The sequence below is a fragment of the Eschrichtius robustus genome, chromosome 5 (genome assembly GCF_028021215.1).
Source record: "Eschrichtius robustus isolate mEscRob2 chromosome 5, mEscRob2.pri, whole genome shotgun sequence".
In the NCBI taxonomy this organism is placed as follows: Eukaryota; Metazoa; Chordata; class Mammalia; order Artiodactyla; family Eschrichtiidae; genus Eschrichtius; species Eschrichtius robustus.
This window is the reverse complement of record NC_090828.1, coordinates 140613568-140631975: the sequence shown is the minus strand read 5'-3', so window position 1 is coordinate 140631975 and position 18408 is coordinate 140613568. Positions and strand designations below refer to the sequence as shown.

The 18408-nt window shown below is 40.3% G+C and overlaps 1 protein-coding gene across 4 annotated transcripts in view; it reads right to left on the bottom strand.

The window, feature by feature from the left end:
* NIPA1 (NIPA magnesium transporter 1) overlaps positions 1–18408 on the bottom strand; it is a 41056-nt gene that overhangs the window by 19716 nt on the left and 2932 nt on the right. For 3 of the 4 annotated variants that reach the window (XM_068545358.1, XM_068545360.1, XM_068545359.1), the window contains exons 2-3: positions 5715–5762; positions 4624–4714 (exon numbers count right to left, since the gene is read on the bottom strand). In XM_068545358.1, coding sequence (XP_068401459.1) covers positions 4624–4714; positions 5715–5762 — 139 coding nt within the window. Of the gene's footprint in view, positions 1–4623; positions 4715–5714; positions 5763–15052; positions 15086–18408 lie in introns of those variants that run through there. The other variant, XM_068545361.1, reaches the window with a different exon arrangement.

The following is an 18408-nucleotide window of genomic DNA, read 5'->3' as shown; positions in this document are numbered from 1 at the left end:
TTCAACTTTACTGATGATTTTAAAGGCCTACCACATGGTCTATCCTGAAGTATGTTCCACGTACACTTGGGAAGAAGGTGAATTCTGCTGTTGTTGGGTGGAGTGTTCTAAAGATGTCTATTTTATCTAGTTGGTTACAGTGTCACTCAAGTCTTCTATTTCCTTCATGATCATTTGCCTAGTTTTTCTATCCATTATTGAAAGTGGGGTATTGAAGGCTGTGACTATTATTGTTGAACTTTCTATTTCTCCATTCTGTCAGGTTTTCTTTTATATATTTTGGATCTCTGTTTTTAGGTACATATTTGTTTATAATTGTTATGTCTTCCTAACAGACTGCTCCTTTTGTCATTATAAAATGTCTCTCTTCATCTCTAGTAACTTTTATTTTGTTTTGTTTTACAGTCTATTCTGTCTGATACATAGCCTCTCCAACTTTCTTATGGTTACTATTTGCATAATATATCTTTTTTGTTCCTCTTACATGTAATCTATTTGTATCTCTGAATCTAAAGTATGTCTGAAGTAGAAAGCATATAGCTGGATCTTGTTTTTCATCCTGCCTGACAATCTTTGCCTTTTAATTGGATTGTTTAATCCACTGACATTTAATGTTTTTATTGATATAGTTAGATTATGTTTGCCGTCTTACTTTTTGTTTTCTATGTTTCACGTCTTTTTTTTGTTCCCTATTTCTCACTGCCTTCTTCTGCATTAAGTGAATCTTTACAGTGTGGCATTTTAATTCCTTTAATGATTTTTTTCACTATACTTGTTTGAAGTTATTTTCCTTGTGGTTTCTCTAAGGCTTATCAGAATACATTTCAAATTGATACTAACTTAACTACAGTGAGATACAATAATGTTACTCTTATATAGTTCTATTTCCTCTTCTTCCTTTGTGTGTGTTTGTGTGTGTATATATATACACACACACATACACACATATATGGTGTTTATTAAATCTGTTTGCTTATGTGCATTTTATTGAAAATGAGGTTTAACATTAGTGGAATAAATTTATTTTCCTATGTATAAAGTGGCACCTTTTGCCCTTTGTCATTTTATCTATTGGGGTTTTCATATTATTTTGGTCGATTTAAGAAATTCTTTTTTTTAATATATATACATTTAAAAAATTTATTTATTTTATTTACTTATTTTTAGCTGTGCTGGGTCTTTGTTGCTGTGTGCGGGCTTTCTCTAGTTGTGGTGAGTGGGGGCTACTCTTCGTTGCGGTGCACGGGCTTCTCATTGAGGTGGCTTCTCTTGTTGCAGAGCACGGGCTCTAGGCACCCAGCCTTCAGGAGTTGTGGCTCGTGGGCTCTGCAGTGCAGGCTCAGTAGTTGTGGTGCACGGGCTTAGCTGCTCTGCGCCATGTGGGATCTTCCCGGACCAGGGCTCGAACCCGTGTCCCCTGCATTGGCAGGCGGATTCTTAACCACTGTGCCACCAGGGAAGTCCAAGAAATTCTTTATATCATCACTTTAATTACTGTCATATGGAAATCGTTTTTCCATCCTTCTTATTTTATCTTTTAGTGTGGAAAATTAACCTTTTCATTTTTATTGCTTCAAATGTTTGAAACTTCTTAACCTTCTAAGATCTGAAACACATTAAAAGTTTTCCTATACATGGACCATAAACTCTAGGTACATAGCTAAACTTTTTTTTCTCCTTTTTTACAGATACAATCTCTATATGACTTACTCTGGTTTGTGCTAGAGATGTGGGTTTGTTCAATGAAAATCAGAGACATAAACTATCTGTAGCTACATGCCACAGATACTCAGGTAGGTATTAATGGAGATGCTAGTTAACACACTGGGTTCACTTCAGCTTTACATAGCATACTCTGCACTGCTGAGTGAGATAACACACCTCAACACATCAAATAATGTCATTACACAAATCAGGAACTGAATGTAGTATCAACAAACCATTCAATGTTGTATTTGTTTCTATTTCACACTTGGATGGCCATCCTGTACATAATGCTTAATTCACTTAGATCACATTTTGATGGTGCTATGATTAGGATTTAAACTGATGTTCCTACAAATTGTTTACCAGTTTTCCCAAAACTATTTATTTAAAAAAATAAAATAAAATAAACCCTCTGTTTTAAACTGGAGATATGACAACTAAATGCAGATACTAGACTAGATCTTGCACTAGAAGGAAAAATAATGGTATAAAGGATGGCGGTATAAGGATAATGGTATAGAATAATGGTATAATGGTTCACTTAACAAAATTGGAATGGGGAAGGCAGAGTAGAAAGATACATTTATTATAATAATGTTAAATTTATCAAAATTGATGATTGTACTATTGTTATGGAGAGGATGTCTCTCGTCTTAGGAAATACAAGTCAAAGTGTTTAAGGGTAAAGGATCATGATATATGTAACTATTCTCACATGGATCAAAAAAAAATCCAAAAAACAAAACAAACACCACATTCATAATAGAAAAGTGCTTCTCAAACAAAGGTGATTTGCCCCACAAGGGGACATTTGCTTATGTCCAGAGACATTTTGGGGAGAGGGAGCTACCAGTATCTGGTGAGTGGAGGCCAGGGATGCTGCTAAACACCCTAAAAAGCACAGGTCAGCCCCCCAAAACAAAGAATTATCTGGCCCCAAATGGTGATAGTATCAAGGTTGAAAAACCCTGATACAGAGAAAGGAAATGATGGAGCAAGTGGGATAGAACATCAACAATCGATGTAGCTGGGTGAGGGGTATATGGATGCTGGTTTTGTTTTTTTTTAATAAATTTATAAATTTATTTATTTATTTTTGTCTGCGTTGGGTCTGTTGCTGTGAGTGGGCTTTTTCTAGCTGCGGCAAGCAGGGGCTACTCTTCGTTGTGGTGCGCGGGCTTATTGTGGTGACTTCTTTTGTTGCGGAGCACGGGCTTCAGTAGTTGCGGCACATGGGTTCAGCGGTTGTGGCGCACGGGCTCAGTTGCTCTGCAGCATGTGGGATCCTCCCGGACCAGGGCTCAAACCCATGTCCCCTGCACTGGCAGGTGGATTCTTAACCACTGCACCACCAGGGAAGTCCCTGGATGCTGTTTTAATTATTCTTAATCTTGTAATTTTTCTGTAATTTGCAAATTAATTCCAAATAAAACATTTTTAAAGGTCTTTTTGAAAGTTCTTTGTTGTGATGATTACTTTATCATATATTAAACCACTGCAATGAAAAGTGGACCTATTTGGGAACTCTCTATTCTATTTCACTGATATTAGACATCTTTTTTCCCAGTGCCACATTCTTTTCATTTCTGTTTCTATGTAATTCTAGCAACCTCATCCCATTAACAAAAAAAGAAACTTCTTTTAAATATACATATACATATGTACCTACATATTGATATCGTTACTTTTTCCAAATTAATTTGTTTTCTTTTTTTAAAAAAACCTCTTATTGGGATCCTGAGTTGAAAGCATTCTTTTAATCCAGAATGCCATCTCACACGGTTCTTTGGGAAACGTCTCCTGAAGACCTGGAGCAGTGAACATTTCTAGTGCGGAGTCTTTGACTTATCAAAGTCCTTAAGAATAGACAGTTCTTTGGAAATTAATGAAGCAAGTCATTTTAATACGTGCGCATTAACTGTGCAAAGATCATATGGTTGGGTTGTTTATTTGCCTGATTATTTTTCAGGAAACGGAGAGTGAGGCTGGGCTCTGAGAAGCTGAAGTAGTGATTCCCCAATGAGAGCGCCACTCATGTAATCTAAGCTTTTCAGGGCCATCCAACCTATATAAATAGGTTCACAAGAGGATAAGTGTTAACATATTTAATAAATGTCTCATAAAATCATTTTCATAGGTGAGCCAAGTGTAATAAAGAGAAAGACCCCATTTGTGGTGGCTGGCTGCTTTCGTGTCCCCAGTCCTCTCTTTTCCCTTTTGCCCCATATCCGGGCAACCTGATAAGAAGGACAGCTCACACCCTCAGGCCCTTGGCACTAAAATTTCAAACCATGTAAGCCCCAGACTGAGCATGGGAACCTCCACCTGGCTCACTTCGTAACTGCAATAAAAACTCAAGGCCCCGCGTTGCTCCTGTTCTACTCCAGACCAAACCAGAGCCATTCTCCTCAGGTGATACATTTGCTATTGACTGTTGTGAGTTGTGAATCCTTTTACACAACCCACTGGAGCCCATGTATCATTTGTCCCAACCTCCATAATCTCCTGAGATAGGGGACAGCCCAGCATCCAGCAGGGGATGCTAGGGACCCAAATAAAACACCAACTGACTAGTTTTGCTTATTGATGTCTCAGAATCACTTGCCAAGGAGCTGGGAAGACTCCAGTCTCTAGGAAGTCTTCCAGAGCAAAGACCAGGAGAGTGATGACATCATGTTGTTATCCATGAATAAGTTAGGATTTGAAATATACTGAAGCAAATGTCTAAGAGAGGGTTAATGATTCACACAACTAAATCTGAAGGGATAAAAATTAAACCATATGGAGTGCAATACTGAAGACATATCTTCAGTTACACTTCTACTTTTATTATTTTAACAGAAACATTTAAAATGAAAAGTTTTCTTATACCTAAACTACACATTAAAAACCAAAACACAGAATCCCAGCTCTCACCCAAATGGCACTCCAAGGGCACCAAGAGGAGTCACCAGGACTGTGGGGACCGCCGTGTAAGCCAGGAAGTTTCCAATCTGGCCAACAGCCACTGTCAAGAGAATCACAAGGGTATCACTGCAATTACAAAACTCTCTTTGAGCATTCATCACAGAGTTGAATTTTGCAAGACTGTGCTCTGAAAGGGCTACTTCTTTTTCATTACTGGTGAGGAAGGAAATATGGGGCATCATTTGCATGATTAAGACTCCTGAAAGCAGAGGAGAGCAGGCCCCATAGTATCACTGGTCCAATTAGTTTCAAACCTCTATGGAAATTCCCAATCTAACCAGCAGTGACTGACAGTGGGTACAAGAGTATATTTCCACTTTCTTCTTAACACATCCCTGTTTTAAGACAGATCATGTAGAGCTTTCCATGTCCCTTCAAGTGGCCTGGGATCTATTCCAGTGACACGCTGCTGGCACATCAAGTGGAAACACTACTGCGTGCACAGGGCTGTGCCTGGGGCTGCACTGAGATAGATAGATAGACAGACAGATAGATAGATAGATAGATAGATAGATAGATAGATAGATAGATAGAGCTTAAAAATGAGTTCTTCAATGAATCAACATCTGCTAGAAAATTTCTTGCCTAAAAGACAATGTGTGACAAAAAGACCTCAAGATATAACTGAAATATCTAACAGAATTTTTCTTTATATATGTAAAGTTCTGAACTCTAATTTTATTATTTTTATATTATAACACATGACCTCTGATCTGGTACTTAAGGCTGAGTGAAGAAACTCTCCTTTGTAAAACCAGTTGTGTGGAGCAAAAGTTCACCAAATGCCCACAGCCCAACTACAGATGAGGAAGCAGGAGCTGCTTAATTTCTTCAGGCCCAGGACAGTCTGACCTGGACAAAATTCAGGGCTAACAGCAGGCAGCAGGATCCTCTGCCTTCACCCTCCACTGTCTCCCACCATCCCGGTCCTTATTCCAAAGAACAAGCTAAGCTCATCCCACCCCCTCCATCCAGCCCTGGCAGACAAATGACTGATCTTACAAAAGGAGACCAAGCTCTTCACCACAAAGAGTACTTACTTGCAATTGTTCCTGCCCACCACACAATGTCTGTTAAATAGGAGGTACCTGTAAAAGAGTGAGACAAAAACATCAGGAAAGTACGAACCAAGAGGTTTACAAGCTACATACTTAAAAGAGGAATTTTTAAATAAAACTAAAATTGAAAAGAATAATGAATGCCATACTTTTATTCATCCTACAAAGAAACTTTAAAGTAGTCTATAAATAGCAGCATGAGAAATGATTAAAAGTGGCAAAATACTTTCTGCAATCAACACAAGCTGACCCAAACAAATAAAATCTTTATAAATTGTACTTTATTTGGGAGGGGGCTCAACACATCACCTAGAGACAAATATTCTTTGGAGTAACTTTTTATATGTTGATTTCAAATGAGATTTGATCTTCAAAGTCCAATTCTCTCATGCATTTACTGAAACCCATTTATATGATAATTTTTCTAGTATAGGGTTCAGTGACTTGCTACTTAAACAGGTTCATAATGTAGAACCTTTGTGACACGGCTCTTTTTGCAACCATGTGAAAATGGTTGAAAGCAGACCCTTACACTCACTCAATGATCGGACATTGCACACAGTGGTTTCTCTTTTACTCTCTTGGATTACCCTTTTATGTCCCAATGCATGCCAGGGCAGGCAGAGGTGGGAGCAGGTCTCCTCGTCACATCCATCCCTCCTTTTGTCCTTCTTCAGGTATGTCAAAATGCTCCTAGTCTAACAGGATTTTTTCACTTCAGACTAAAACACCTAATCTATTTGGGTGTTTTAATTCTCAGAAATTTGGTATAATGAACATAGGAAGCCAGCCTGTTTCTTTGAGGAGCAGAGCTACAGGTATTTAAAAAGTACTTTTAAGAAAATGAGACCAATAAGTAACGATAGAGTGGAAGGAATGGTCTAGTTCAAATAGCACCATTTGGTAACATCACAGTAAAAACTGATTCAGGCAAGAACCATCAATGGAGACTAAAATAAGTGAATGAAAGTTTGCTGAGGGATAGGATTGCCACGTAATCTCCATGAATCACCTCCACCAGCTTTTTTATTAATCACAAAGGGAAAAAGTTATCTTTACAGTACTCTAAGACCCTGATGGACATCACCTTAACTAAGTGGTCAAAGTTGACACCATCAGCAGTGGGACAAACCAACATCCTGTGCCTCCTGAGGGTGCATTGAGAAAGGCACAACATCACATCTGCAGTGCTCCTGCCAGAGTGCATCACCTGAATCTAATCATGAGGAAATTGTGAAATGGTCCACATATCAGCTGGCCTGTACGCTTCAAAATCGGCAAGGTCATGAAAGACAAAGGCTAAGGTACTGTCGCAAATGACAGGAAACTAAAGAGATGTGACTAAACACATGATGTTAGATGGGAAAAAAGGTCGCTATAAAGGACAGCGTTGGGGCAACTGGCAAAACTTCAATATGGATTGTTGTAGATAATTGAGTAACAAAACCCCTTCACTTTCTGCATGAGAATGCGACTATAAAGCTGACAGCCATGTGGCCAGGGGACAGCACTTAAGGTAAAAATGACCTCTGATGGGCAAATGGCATCCGACTGGAGGTTGGGCTCCCCTAGTGCAATACCTCTGAGAATAGGAACAGCTCTTTCAGGGCCTGGGAGTTCTGCCTCTATGACTTTATACTGGAGGGCATGAGGCTTGTAAGGCTGGGCAGCCGTGGCACCGTCTGCTGCAGTTCTGCCTCTGGGCCCGTAAACCATGCTCTGCCTCTGCTACCAGGCTCCAACAGAGAGGGCCTGACACTGGCTGTGGCTCCTGTCCCATGTCCTTCTGAGTGTGTCTGATACAAATGTGGCCCATGATGTCCTACATATCAGAAAGTAGAGCTGAGCTGAAGAATGCCCTGCAGTGAACACTGCAAAACAATGATCAACTATTAGTACAGAATCCTTGTTCAATTTCCCAAATGTGCTAATCACACTGTGGCTATTTTAGAGCATGTCTTTTACTTACATGTGGAATCTGAAGAAAAAAAAAAAAAGAGAGAGAATTGTCAAAGCAATCCTGAAGAAAAAGAACTAAGCTGGAGGCATAATCCTCCCAGACTTCAGACAATACTACAAAGCTACAGTAATTAAGACAGCATGGTACTGGCAAAAAAACAGACAGATCAATGGAACAGGATAGAGAGCCCAGAAATAAACCTATACACCTATGGTCAATTAAGCTTCGACAAAGGAGGCAAGAATATACAATGGAGAAGACATTCTCTTCAGCAAGTGGTGTGGGGAAAGCTGGACAGCGTGACGTAAATCAATGAAATTAAAACACTCCCTCACACCATGTACAAACATAAACTCAAAATGGCATAAAGACCTAAATATAAGACATGACACCATAAAACTCCTAAAAGAGAACATAGGCAAAACATTCTCTGACATAAATCGTAGTAATATTTTCTTAGATCAGACTCCCAAGGCAAAAGAAATAAAAGCAAAAGTAAACAAATGGTACCTAATCAAACTTAAAAACTTTTGCACAGCAAAGGAAACCATCAACAAAACAAAAAGACAACCTACGGGATGGGAGAAAATATTTGCAAATGACACAACCAACAAGGGCTTAATTTCCAAAATATACAAACAGCTTATACAACTCAATATCAAAAAACAAACAACCCAATCAAAAAATGGGCAGAAGATCTAAATAGACATTTCTCCAAAGAAGACATACAGGTGGCCAACAGGCACATGAAGAGATGCTCAACATCGCTAATTATTAGAGAAATGCAAATCAAAACCACAATGAGGTATCGCCTCACACCTGCCAGAATGGCTATCATCAAAAAGTATACAAATAATAAATACTGGAGAGGGTGTGGAGAAAAGGGAACTCTCCTACACTGTTGGTAGGGATATGAATTGGTGCAGCCACTATGGAAACCAGTATGGAGGTTCCTTAAAGAAGTAAAAATAGAGCTATCATATGATCCAGCAATCCCACTCTTGGTTATATATTGGGAAAAGATGAAAACTCTAATCTGAAAAGATACATGCAGCCTGATGTTCACAGCAGCATGATTTACAAATAACCAAGACACGGAAGCAACCTAAGTGTCTATCAACAGATGAACAGATAAAGAAGATGTGGGGTGTGTGTGTGTGTATACACACACACACACACACACACACACACACACACACACACAAAACGGAACATTACTCAGCCATTAAAAAGAATGAAATATTGCCATTTGTAGCAATGTGGATAGACCTAGAGAATATCATACTAAGTGAAGTTAAGTCAAAGACAAACATTATATGATATCACTTATGTGTGGACTCTAAAAATAATGCAAATGAATCTATATACAAAACAGAAACAGACTCACAGACACAGAAAACAAAATTATGGTTACCAAAGGGGAAAGGGAGGGGCAGATAAATAAGGAGTATGGGGTTAACAGATACACATTACTATATATAAAATAGAAAAGCAACAAGAATTTACTGTATAACACAGAGAACAATATTCAATATCTTGTAATAACCTATAATGGAAAATAATCTGAAAAAATACATATAAATAACTGAATCACTTTGCTGAACACCTGAAACTAATATTGCAAATCAACTATATTTCAATTAAAAAAATTTTCAACAAAACCAGATTTATAGATACAAAGAACAGATCAGTGGTCTTTCTTTATTTTATTATTGTTATATATGCTACATTTTTTATGTTACAAACCCAACAATATTTTGTTGTAACTTATAATAAAGGTAACGTAAACTTTGTTATTTTACACCGTAAAGAAGCTTAGAAAACAAAGGAAATCAAGTATAGACTTACAGTAGACCTTTTCATTGTGATAAAATGTCCTTCTTGGGTTTCCCTGGTGGCGCAGTGGTTGAGAATCCGCCTGCCAATGCAGGGGACACGGGTTCGAGCCCTGGTCTGGGAAGATCCCACACACCACAGAGCAACTGAGCCCATGTGCCACAACTACTGAGCTTGCGTTCTAGAGCCCACAAGCCACAACTACTGAAGCCCGCGTGCCTAGAGCCCGTGTTCCACGACAAGAGAAGCCACAGCAATGAGAAGCCCATGCACCGCAACGAGGATAGCCCCCGCTCTCCACAACCAGAGAAAGCCCGCGCGCAGCAACGAAGACATAATGCAGCCAAAATAAAAATGTTCTTCTTTGTCTATAGTAACAATTTTTGTCTTAAAGTCTGTTCTGTTTCATACTAGCATGGCCACTTCTGCTCTCTTTTGTGTATAAGTAAATATTCTTGCTTATTATTTAAAGTAACTGTGAACACATTTCACTCTAGACCTTGAAGCTTGTTTTTACAGCAGATGCACACAATAATTTGCTCAACAGCTTTTCAAAATTCCATATATAATATTCAAAAGATTTTAGGGACTCTGAGATCAAGGAATCAGTCACAGTCTTTTTTGTTGGGGGTCTATGCTGGGGGCAGGGAAAGGCCAATTCCTTTTACTGTGATGAATACAGTTTTGTTGTGAGTGCTTACGAAGTCATGGGATCACTGCTACAGCAGCAGCTAGAACGTGGGCAACACTCATGCAGTGAAAGCTTGTCCAAGGATGCCAGCACAGTGGGACCCACTCAGGCTCTCCTCTTTCACTGCTGTAGTTTTCCCCACACCATTAACTACCATACAGCACGTGCTTTTGATAGTTTGAAACGGACCCTGTCACTAAAATGGGGAAGAACCTGGGATACCACGTACCCAGGGATAGAGAAATAACAAGCCTTTGGTCCCCCTTCAGTCAAAGGGTACAGGTTAGTTCCAAGTGTTCAGGGTCCTCCCACTCCCACCCCCCAGGAGGAGCTTGAGTTTGCTGAAATCCAAAGGCATTGCGATCACCCTCGCCTTTTAAGCCGATATTAGGCAAAATGTTTCTGCTTCCATGGACATTAAGTAAGTTAAGATTTTCCGTCTGGATACTTGCCCCACACCCCTCACTGCGGATCAACGTGATACTACTCCACATGGTCACCAAGGGCTCCAGCTCAGCAATATCCCCAGTGCCCACGGAAGCAGCCCATGGCTCTTCTCGCCCATCCACCTGTGCCTAGCATCCTCACTGAGCTGGCTGCCCCGGGTTCCATCCTCCTGCAGCCAGGAATTCCTAGGAGCCTGCGTTCCATGTTAGCCATTGGCCCTGTCATAGATACTATTTTCTTATGTCCTAAAATGACTTGGTTTCTTCACAGCTTCACCTTCATCATTGTCCCTAAAAATCCTAAAGTTACTCACCTGACACCCTCAGGAGGCACCTGTTCAAGCCTAGGTCCATGCTCATCCTCTTTCCAGCTGATGCCTGGGACTTTTCAAGTTCTCTGGCCTCAGCAAGAACAAGGAACCTCAGAACTGTAGAACACTGGTTTTCTGTTTGTTTACTTGGCTATACTCATGCCTCCTCCCCTCCACTCCGAGGTGTGGGTTGCAAAGGTAGCAATACCTAAAGCCTAGAATTTTTTTCCCCCTCATACTGGAAACCTTGGATGCTAACTGAGAGCGGAACGGTTGTTTACAACAGCTGAACTACAAGACAAAGAAGTGTTGTGCAAATACAAAAGAGACTCGTCAGGATGATAATATCAATTGGCATTGATGTTGTCCAACCATGGACTCGTGGCTTTTAAAACCTTCCATTTGGGTTTAAATGTGTATCAGAAACGTCCTTAAGATATGACTTTCTAGCACAAAAATACAGGCAGTCGTCTAGTTTATTTCCTTTCTGATTATACCACAGCAAAACTGCTTCCACTCGTGTGTGCTCCGGACAGCAACAGCAGAGCTGCTCCTATCAGCAAAGCAAGAGTGGATCACTAAGTCCTTTACGAATTAATTAACTTGAAAATGTGTAAAGCTTTAAAAACTTAAAGTTAACTTTAAAAAATGTGTAAAAAGATACTACATAGTTTTTACAGAGTTCTTAAAAAAGGACTATCAAGAAAATTTCTTTCCTGACACCAACACAGCTAGATGAGGGCATTAATTCGACTCAACCTGAGCACTTGGTATTCACCAATTTATGAGTGGATTTAGTACTTGACGTGCTTTTGTATGTTGGTTATTAGATATGCAGAACTTATTTTCCTGAAGAAATAGTTGGGCAATCTTGAAAAAGAAGAACAAAACTGTATGACTTATACTATCTGATTTTAAGATTATAAAACTACATAATCAATACAAACTGGCATAAGGATAGACATATACAGTAAAACAGAATAGAGTTCAGAAATAGACTCACACATGTACAGTCAGATCATGGACTAAAGCAACAGTATAATTCAATAGGGAAATTTCCTCAACAAATGATGCTGAACCAAATGGATACCAGTAGGGAAAATACTGAACCTTGATTCATACTTCACTCATACACAAAAATTAACTCAAGATGGCTTACAGACCTAAAGGTAAAAGCTAAAGCTATAAAATTCCTAGAGGAAAACACATGAGGATGCCATTGTGACCTGAGGAGAAACAAAGATTTTTTTTTGGCAGAAATCAAAAAGTACTAACCACACAGAAGGAAAAAAATGATAAGTTAGACTTCATCAAAATTAAAAATTTCTGCTCTTCAAGAGGAAACATTAAGAAAATGAAAAGACAAGCCTCAGAGAAAATATTTTCAATTCCTAAATCTGCCAAAGGACTTGTATCCAGATTATACATACATGTTATGTATAATGCACACTATCAATAATAAAAAGATACAATCCAGTAAAATGCAGGCAAAAGTCTTGAAAAGACACCTCAAAAAGAGGGTATACAAATGGCCAATAAACTCATCAAAAGATGCTCAATATCATTAGGTATTAGGGGAACGCAAATTAAAATCACAATGAGATACCACTGTACACTCACCAGAATGGCTAAAATTAACCAGGTGACAACACCAAATGTTGGAGAGAATGTGGAGCACCTGGAACTCTCATTCATTGCTGATGGGAGGGTAAAGTGGTACAACTGTAGTTAGAAAATGTTCAGCAGTTCTTAAAATTTAATTATATACCTACTCCATGATCCAGCACTGCATGATCCAGCAATGCTCCAAGGTATTTACCCCGAAGATATGAATACTTTAAGTCAAAAAAGAATTATGTAAGAATTGTCATTGCAGCTTTCCTCAAACAGCAAAAATTTGGAAACAACCAAATTTTCAGAATAGATAAGCAAATTGTGGTATATTCAAACAATGGAACACTACTCAGCAATATAAGTACGACTGATACACATATCACGATGAATATGCAAACCATGATGAAGGAAAGAAAGAAGAGTAGACATAAGAGAATACATACTGTATTCATGATTCCATTTATATGAAGTTCAAGAACAGGCAAAACTAATTCAACCTATGCGGATGGATACTAGAGGAGCAGACCCTCTGGTGTAGGGAGGACAGAATGAAAAAGAGCACTAGAGAACTTTCTAGGGTGACAGCAATAATCAATTTCTTTACCGAGGTGTTGGTTACACAGGCATATTTATTTGTCAAAACTCACCAAACTGGGACTTTCCCAGTGGTCCAGTGGTAAAGAACCTGCCTCCCAAGGCCACGGACGCGGGTTCAATCCCTGGTCAGGGAACTAAGATCCCACATGCCGTGGGGCAACTAAGCCCTCACGCCACAGCTACTGAGCCAGCGCACCTCAACTAGAGAGCCTGCGTGATGCAAACTACAGAGCCCACGTGCTCTGGAGCCTGTGCGCCATAACTAGAGAGAGAAAACCCTCACGCCACAACTAAAGAGAAGCCCACGCACCGCAACGAAGATCTGGCGTGCGGCAACTAAGACCCGACTCAGCCAAAAAAAATAAATAATAAAATAAATAAATAAAAAAGAATAAATATTTTAAAAAAAAATCATTCTTGTAAAAAAAAAAAAAAAAAAACACCTCACCAAACTGACCCTTAAGGTCTACGCAGCTGACTATATATAATCATACTCCAATATTTAAAAAGAAAAAATAGTTTATAAACAATAGCTCAACTTCTAGGTTAGCCCACACAATGCTGACCATAATGCAATAACCGCTGTGACAGTTTCTCATAGTTTCTGTGGGAAATGACATTCGATGTTTCACAGGGAATAAGTCCAGTATATATTAACACATACTCCCTCCAGGGAAGCTCTCTATCAAATGTTTACTGGAAGCATCACGTTCCTTGGTGAATACAAAGACTTATAAAGACTCCCAAGGCATGGTATCTGCCCTTGAAAAGTGCTCTCTTCCTCCTCACCTTTACTGCAGCATTTTCCCTCTCCCCTTCTCTGAAACCAGGGCTGCCCCCACTCACCCTGAGTACAGAGAAGCCAAAGTGGCCAATTCCTGTCTCCACGACAGGTAGATGTCAGGCATTTATACCTGTACTGTCAGGTTCTGTTGGTGTGAACAGAACAATCTAAGAAAATGAACTCTCAGTCATGACTCTTACACTCACACGTACTATACTATATACACACATACACACAGTTTATTGAAACATCACCACTTTTAAAACTCTATTTTGAGGGAGCTATCCAAACTTTCATATGCAAAGATATTCAATATAACATATTATACTAGCAAAGAAACTGGAAACACTCATGTCCTACGAAAGGAGAATGGTAACATTCATGCAGCCACTGAATATTTTTTCAAAGGATGGGGATGACAGACTGGGGATGACAGACTGAGAGCAACCACAGGACATAAACTGGCACACAGTTTTCAAAGTACATGATGAAGAGGTGTACCACCCAACAGCAATGTATGGATCAAAACTGGATCCTGATTCTAAAAGACAAACTGGGAAAAACTGATGAGATAATCACAGAAATCTGAACACTGACCAGGTATGTGAGAATATTAAAGAGTTATTGTTAATTTTTAGGTGCAATAAAGGTATTACAGTTATGTTTAACAAGGAGATACTCACTGAAATACATAGATGAGATGGTATTCTGCCTGGAATTTGTGTCAACAATTCCACTGGGGTGGGGGCAGAGGAGGGGCACTGGGGTATAAATGAAATGAGACTGGCTCAGACTAATGATTGTTGAAGCTGGGGGATAGGTATATGGGGGTCTATTACACTATTTTCTCTATGTATATGTTTGACATTTTCCATAGTAAAAAGGTTTTTTTTAAGATTTTAAAGATATATATAATTTCTTTGGAATGTTTGATAGGTGGTGTTTATTTTATTATTCTCTACACCCTACATACGTGTTATATATATTTTGCACACAGGATTTATTCATTAAAATTCAATTTTGAAATACAAGTATTGAATGTGACGAGGAAGAAATACATCCTAATTGTAACAGTACTTACCTGAAGGTGAGGAGATGAATGCTTTTTATTTTCCTATTCGTCATTGTATGCACTTCCCAGATTTTAAACAATGACCATATTTCTATAACCAAGAAGAAGATGCTCTTTTAAAAGCATGACTATGCCCAGGTTCTGGGAATTCGTGATATACTCTGCTGAGTAATCAGATCACACCAGAGAGCTCCGACTGGGCACAAACATGCAAGGTAAACCCTCTGCCTGCCCACCCTCCCTGGCTGACCCAGGCAATATCTAAGAGGGGTCAGTTTCCCGTCACAGGTTCCTGGCCCGGAAACATTAGGGAGTGTGGGATGGAGCGTATTCTTCTTGAAAAGTGGTCTTTTTTAGCCGCTCATAGCTACACTTTTTTTTAAAAAAAGGACTGGTTGGCTACTCATTGAGGACTTTAAGGGCTGGAAATACAAATTACATTATATTTTATACTATTCATGTATAAACATTTTCGCAGAAAAAATATACTCTGTCCAACAGAAATTCATTAAGACCGAAGGGTATTTCATGTAGGAATTTTTATTAGTGATCTATTCCCATATTTGTCACATGAAAATGATAAGAAATTCTTATTTGCCTTAATGTTTCAGGGTATTATTTATACTTAATGTTAGGGGTATTATTATATTTATTTATAATAAACCAGTATCCGAGTACCAGCTTTTTCCACATAGACTGTGAAGCCCCTCATCAGAAAAGTCTTATCTATAGGTGAATTTCTGTATCTTCCCCCTCACCTTTCCCACAGGGAGCAGGAGAGAGAAACCACCTTCAAAGTCAGCCCAAGCTAGGTTCAAATCCTGGTGCCACCAGACCTGTATCGGGTGCATGCCTCAACTTCCTCTCCTGTATCACACCTCCTGGGATCCATGTCCCTAGGCCATCCCCTCCCACACTGAACCTGGGTCGGCCCTGAGTACACCAACAGAATGTGGCAGAAGTGGTACTGCAAGACCTCCAAGGCTAGGTCACAAGGATCCATTCGGCTCTCACCTTAGTCTTTGGAAGGTTTGGTCTAGGGGAAGCTATCCACCATGTAAGGGGTCTGACTTCCCTGAGACCACTATGGTGTAAGGAAGCCCAAGGTGGCCACGTGTGAAGAGACTACATGGAGGGATGAAAAAAGGTGGTGGGTGAGCGGGGGGAGGTGGCTCAGGAACCACCTCGCTGTCTCAGCTATCCCAGACAAGGGATGAAGAAGTCATCTCAGATGACTCTAGCCCCAGCCACCATCTGACTGCAACCCCCTGGAGACCCCAAGGAAGCGGGGCCCATCTGAGTCCAGTCAGCCCACGGAACATGACCGATGCATGAGTCAGGGACATCTTAAGTCTTCCGTGAGTAGCAGCCTTCTTTATCTTCTCTTCTCATGGAAATACTATCAAGTAAACCAGATGTGTACAGGCTGTAGAGCCATTCAAATGCTCTTAACACTTGCCCTATTCTCACCATGTTCCTTATCAACGATCTCCCCTTGGAGCTAGATAGATAACAGGGTTACAGATTTTCAGATCTAGCAGTAACTCTGGATTCTGTTACTTAGTGGAGGCCCCAGGCAAATGAGGTCAGCTCTGAATAATTGGAAGAAAGCTCAGAAATAAAATACGAGGTTTGGTTTTACCCTCTTTACTCCAGGGTTACTCATGGCCAATTAGATAGCATTACTGAGTGTCCACCACATGCCTCCCAGTGGACGGGACATGTGCCCTGCCTTGAAGAGCCAGGATCCAGGGGGAGCACAGACAAGGGAACAAGCCATCATACCACAGGTTTCAGGGGCAGGAAGGGGCTGAGGACAGGCACCAAGAAGACACACGGCAGGAGAGGAAGCTGACCTCATCTGTCAGGGTCTGGAGGGTTTACAGAAGCTGGAGAAACTAACCACAGAGTCAAAGGGCTGCAGGGGTGAAGATAACACGTGTCTGTCTCAGCTCTGGGTTTGGGGGTACACGCACCTAGGTGTGTGCCTGGGAATGGCAAGAGAGGCAAGGAGAAAACGTGCACATTCCATGACCAGAGAGCACATGCCCTTCAAAGTCAGTACAGAAGGCTTGAGACTAGCAGGCGGGATGCTTGGATCCCAGTTTCCACTCTCACAGGACAACTCACTCACCTCCGAACATCTTAACCGTGTGACTACACCACTAGGCTGTACTCCTCTCAGGAAGGAGACTATGAAATCTGAAAGGGACTTTTTTTATGGTGGTAAAATATATATAACATAATATTTAGCATTTTAAACTTTTTTTTTTTTTTAGCGCTCCTGACTTATTTATTTATTTTTTATTGTTTTGGCTGTGTTGGGTCTTCGTTTCTATGCGAGGGCTTTCTCTAGTTGCGGCAAGCGGGGACCACTCTTCATCGCGGTGCGCGGGCTTTTCACTGTCGCGGCTTCTCTTGTTGCGGGGCACAGGCTCCAGACGCGCAGGCTCAGTAGTTGTGGCTCACGGGCCTAGTTGCTCCGTGGCATGTGGGATCTTCCCAGACCAGGGCTCGAACCCGTGTGCCCTGCATTGGCAGGCAGATTCTCAACCACTGCGCCACCAGGGAAGCCCTTAACCATTTTTAGGTGTACAGTTCCATAGCGTTAAGTACATTCACCTTGTTGTGCAATCATCACCACCATCCATCTCCAGAACTATCCCATCCTCCAAAACAGACACTCTGTGCCCATCCCCCCTCCTCACAGCCCCCTGCAACACCATTCTACTTTCTGTCTCTGTGAATTTGACTATTCTAGGTACCTCATACGAGTGGAATCATACAAGGTTTGTCCTTTTGTGACTGGTTTATTTCCCTTAGCATAATGTCCTCAAGGCTCATCCATGTTGTAGCATGTGTCAGGATTTCCTTCCTTTTTTAGACTAAATAATATTCCTTTGAACATATATACCACAATTTGTTCCACATTTTCTCTACTGTGAATACTGCTGCTATGAACATGGGTGTGCAAATATCTGTCCAAGTCCCTGCTTTCATTTCTTCTGGATATATATACTCAGAAGTGGAATTGCTGGGTCATATGGTAGTTCTACATTTAATTTTTTGAAGAACCTCCCTACTGTTTTTCATAGCAGCTGCACCATTTTACATTCCCACCAACAGGGCACAAGAGTTCCAATTTCTCAACATCCTCACCAATCCTTGTTATTTTCTGCTTTTTTTTTTTTAAACAATAGCCGTCCTAATATGTGTTAGGTGGTATCTCCCAGTTTTGATGAAAGGGATTTTAAAAAGATCGTGGTTCTTCCTGGCCTAGGACATTCTACGTAGAGTTACTCATCTATGCAATTCTATGACTTTCCTGAGGTTGTCTCCACAATGTCTGTCTGAGGGCAGGACAT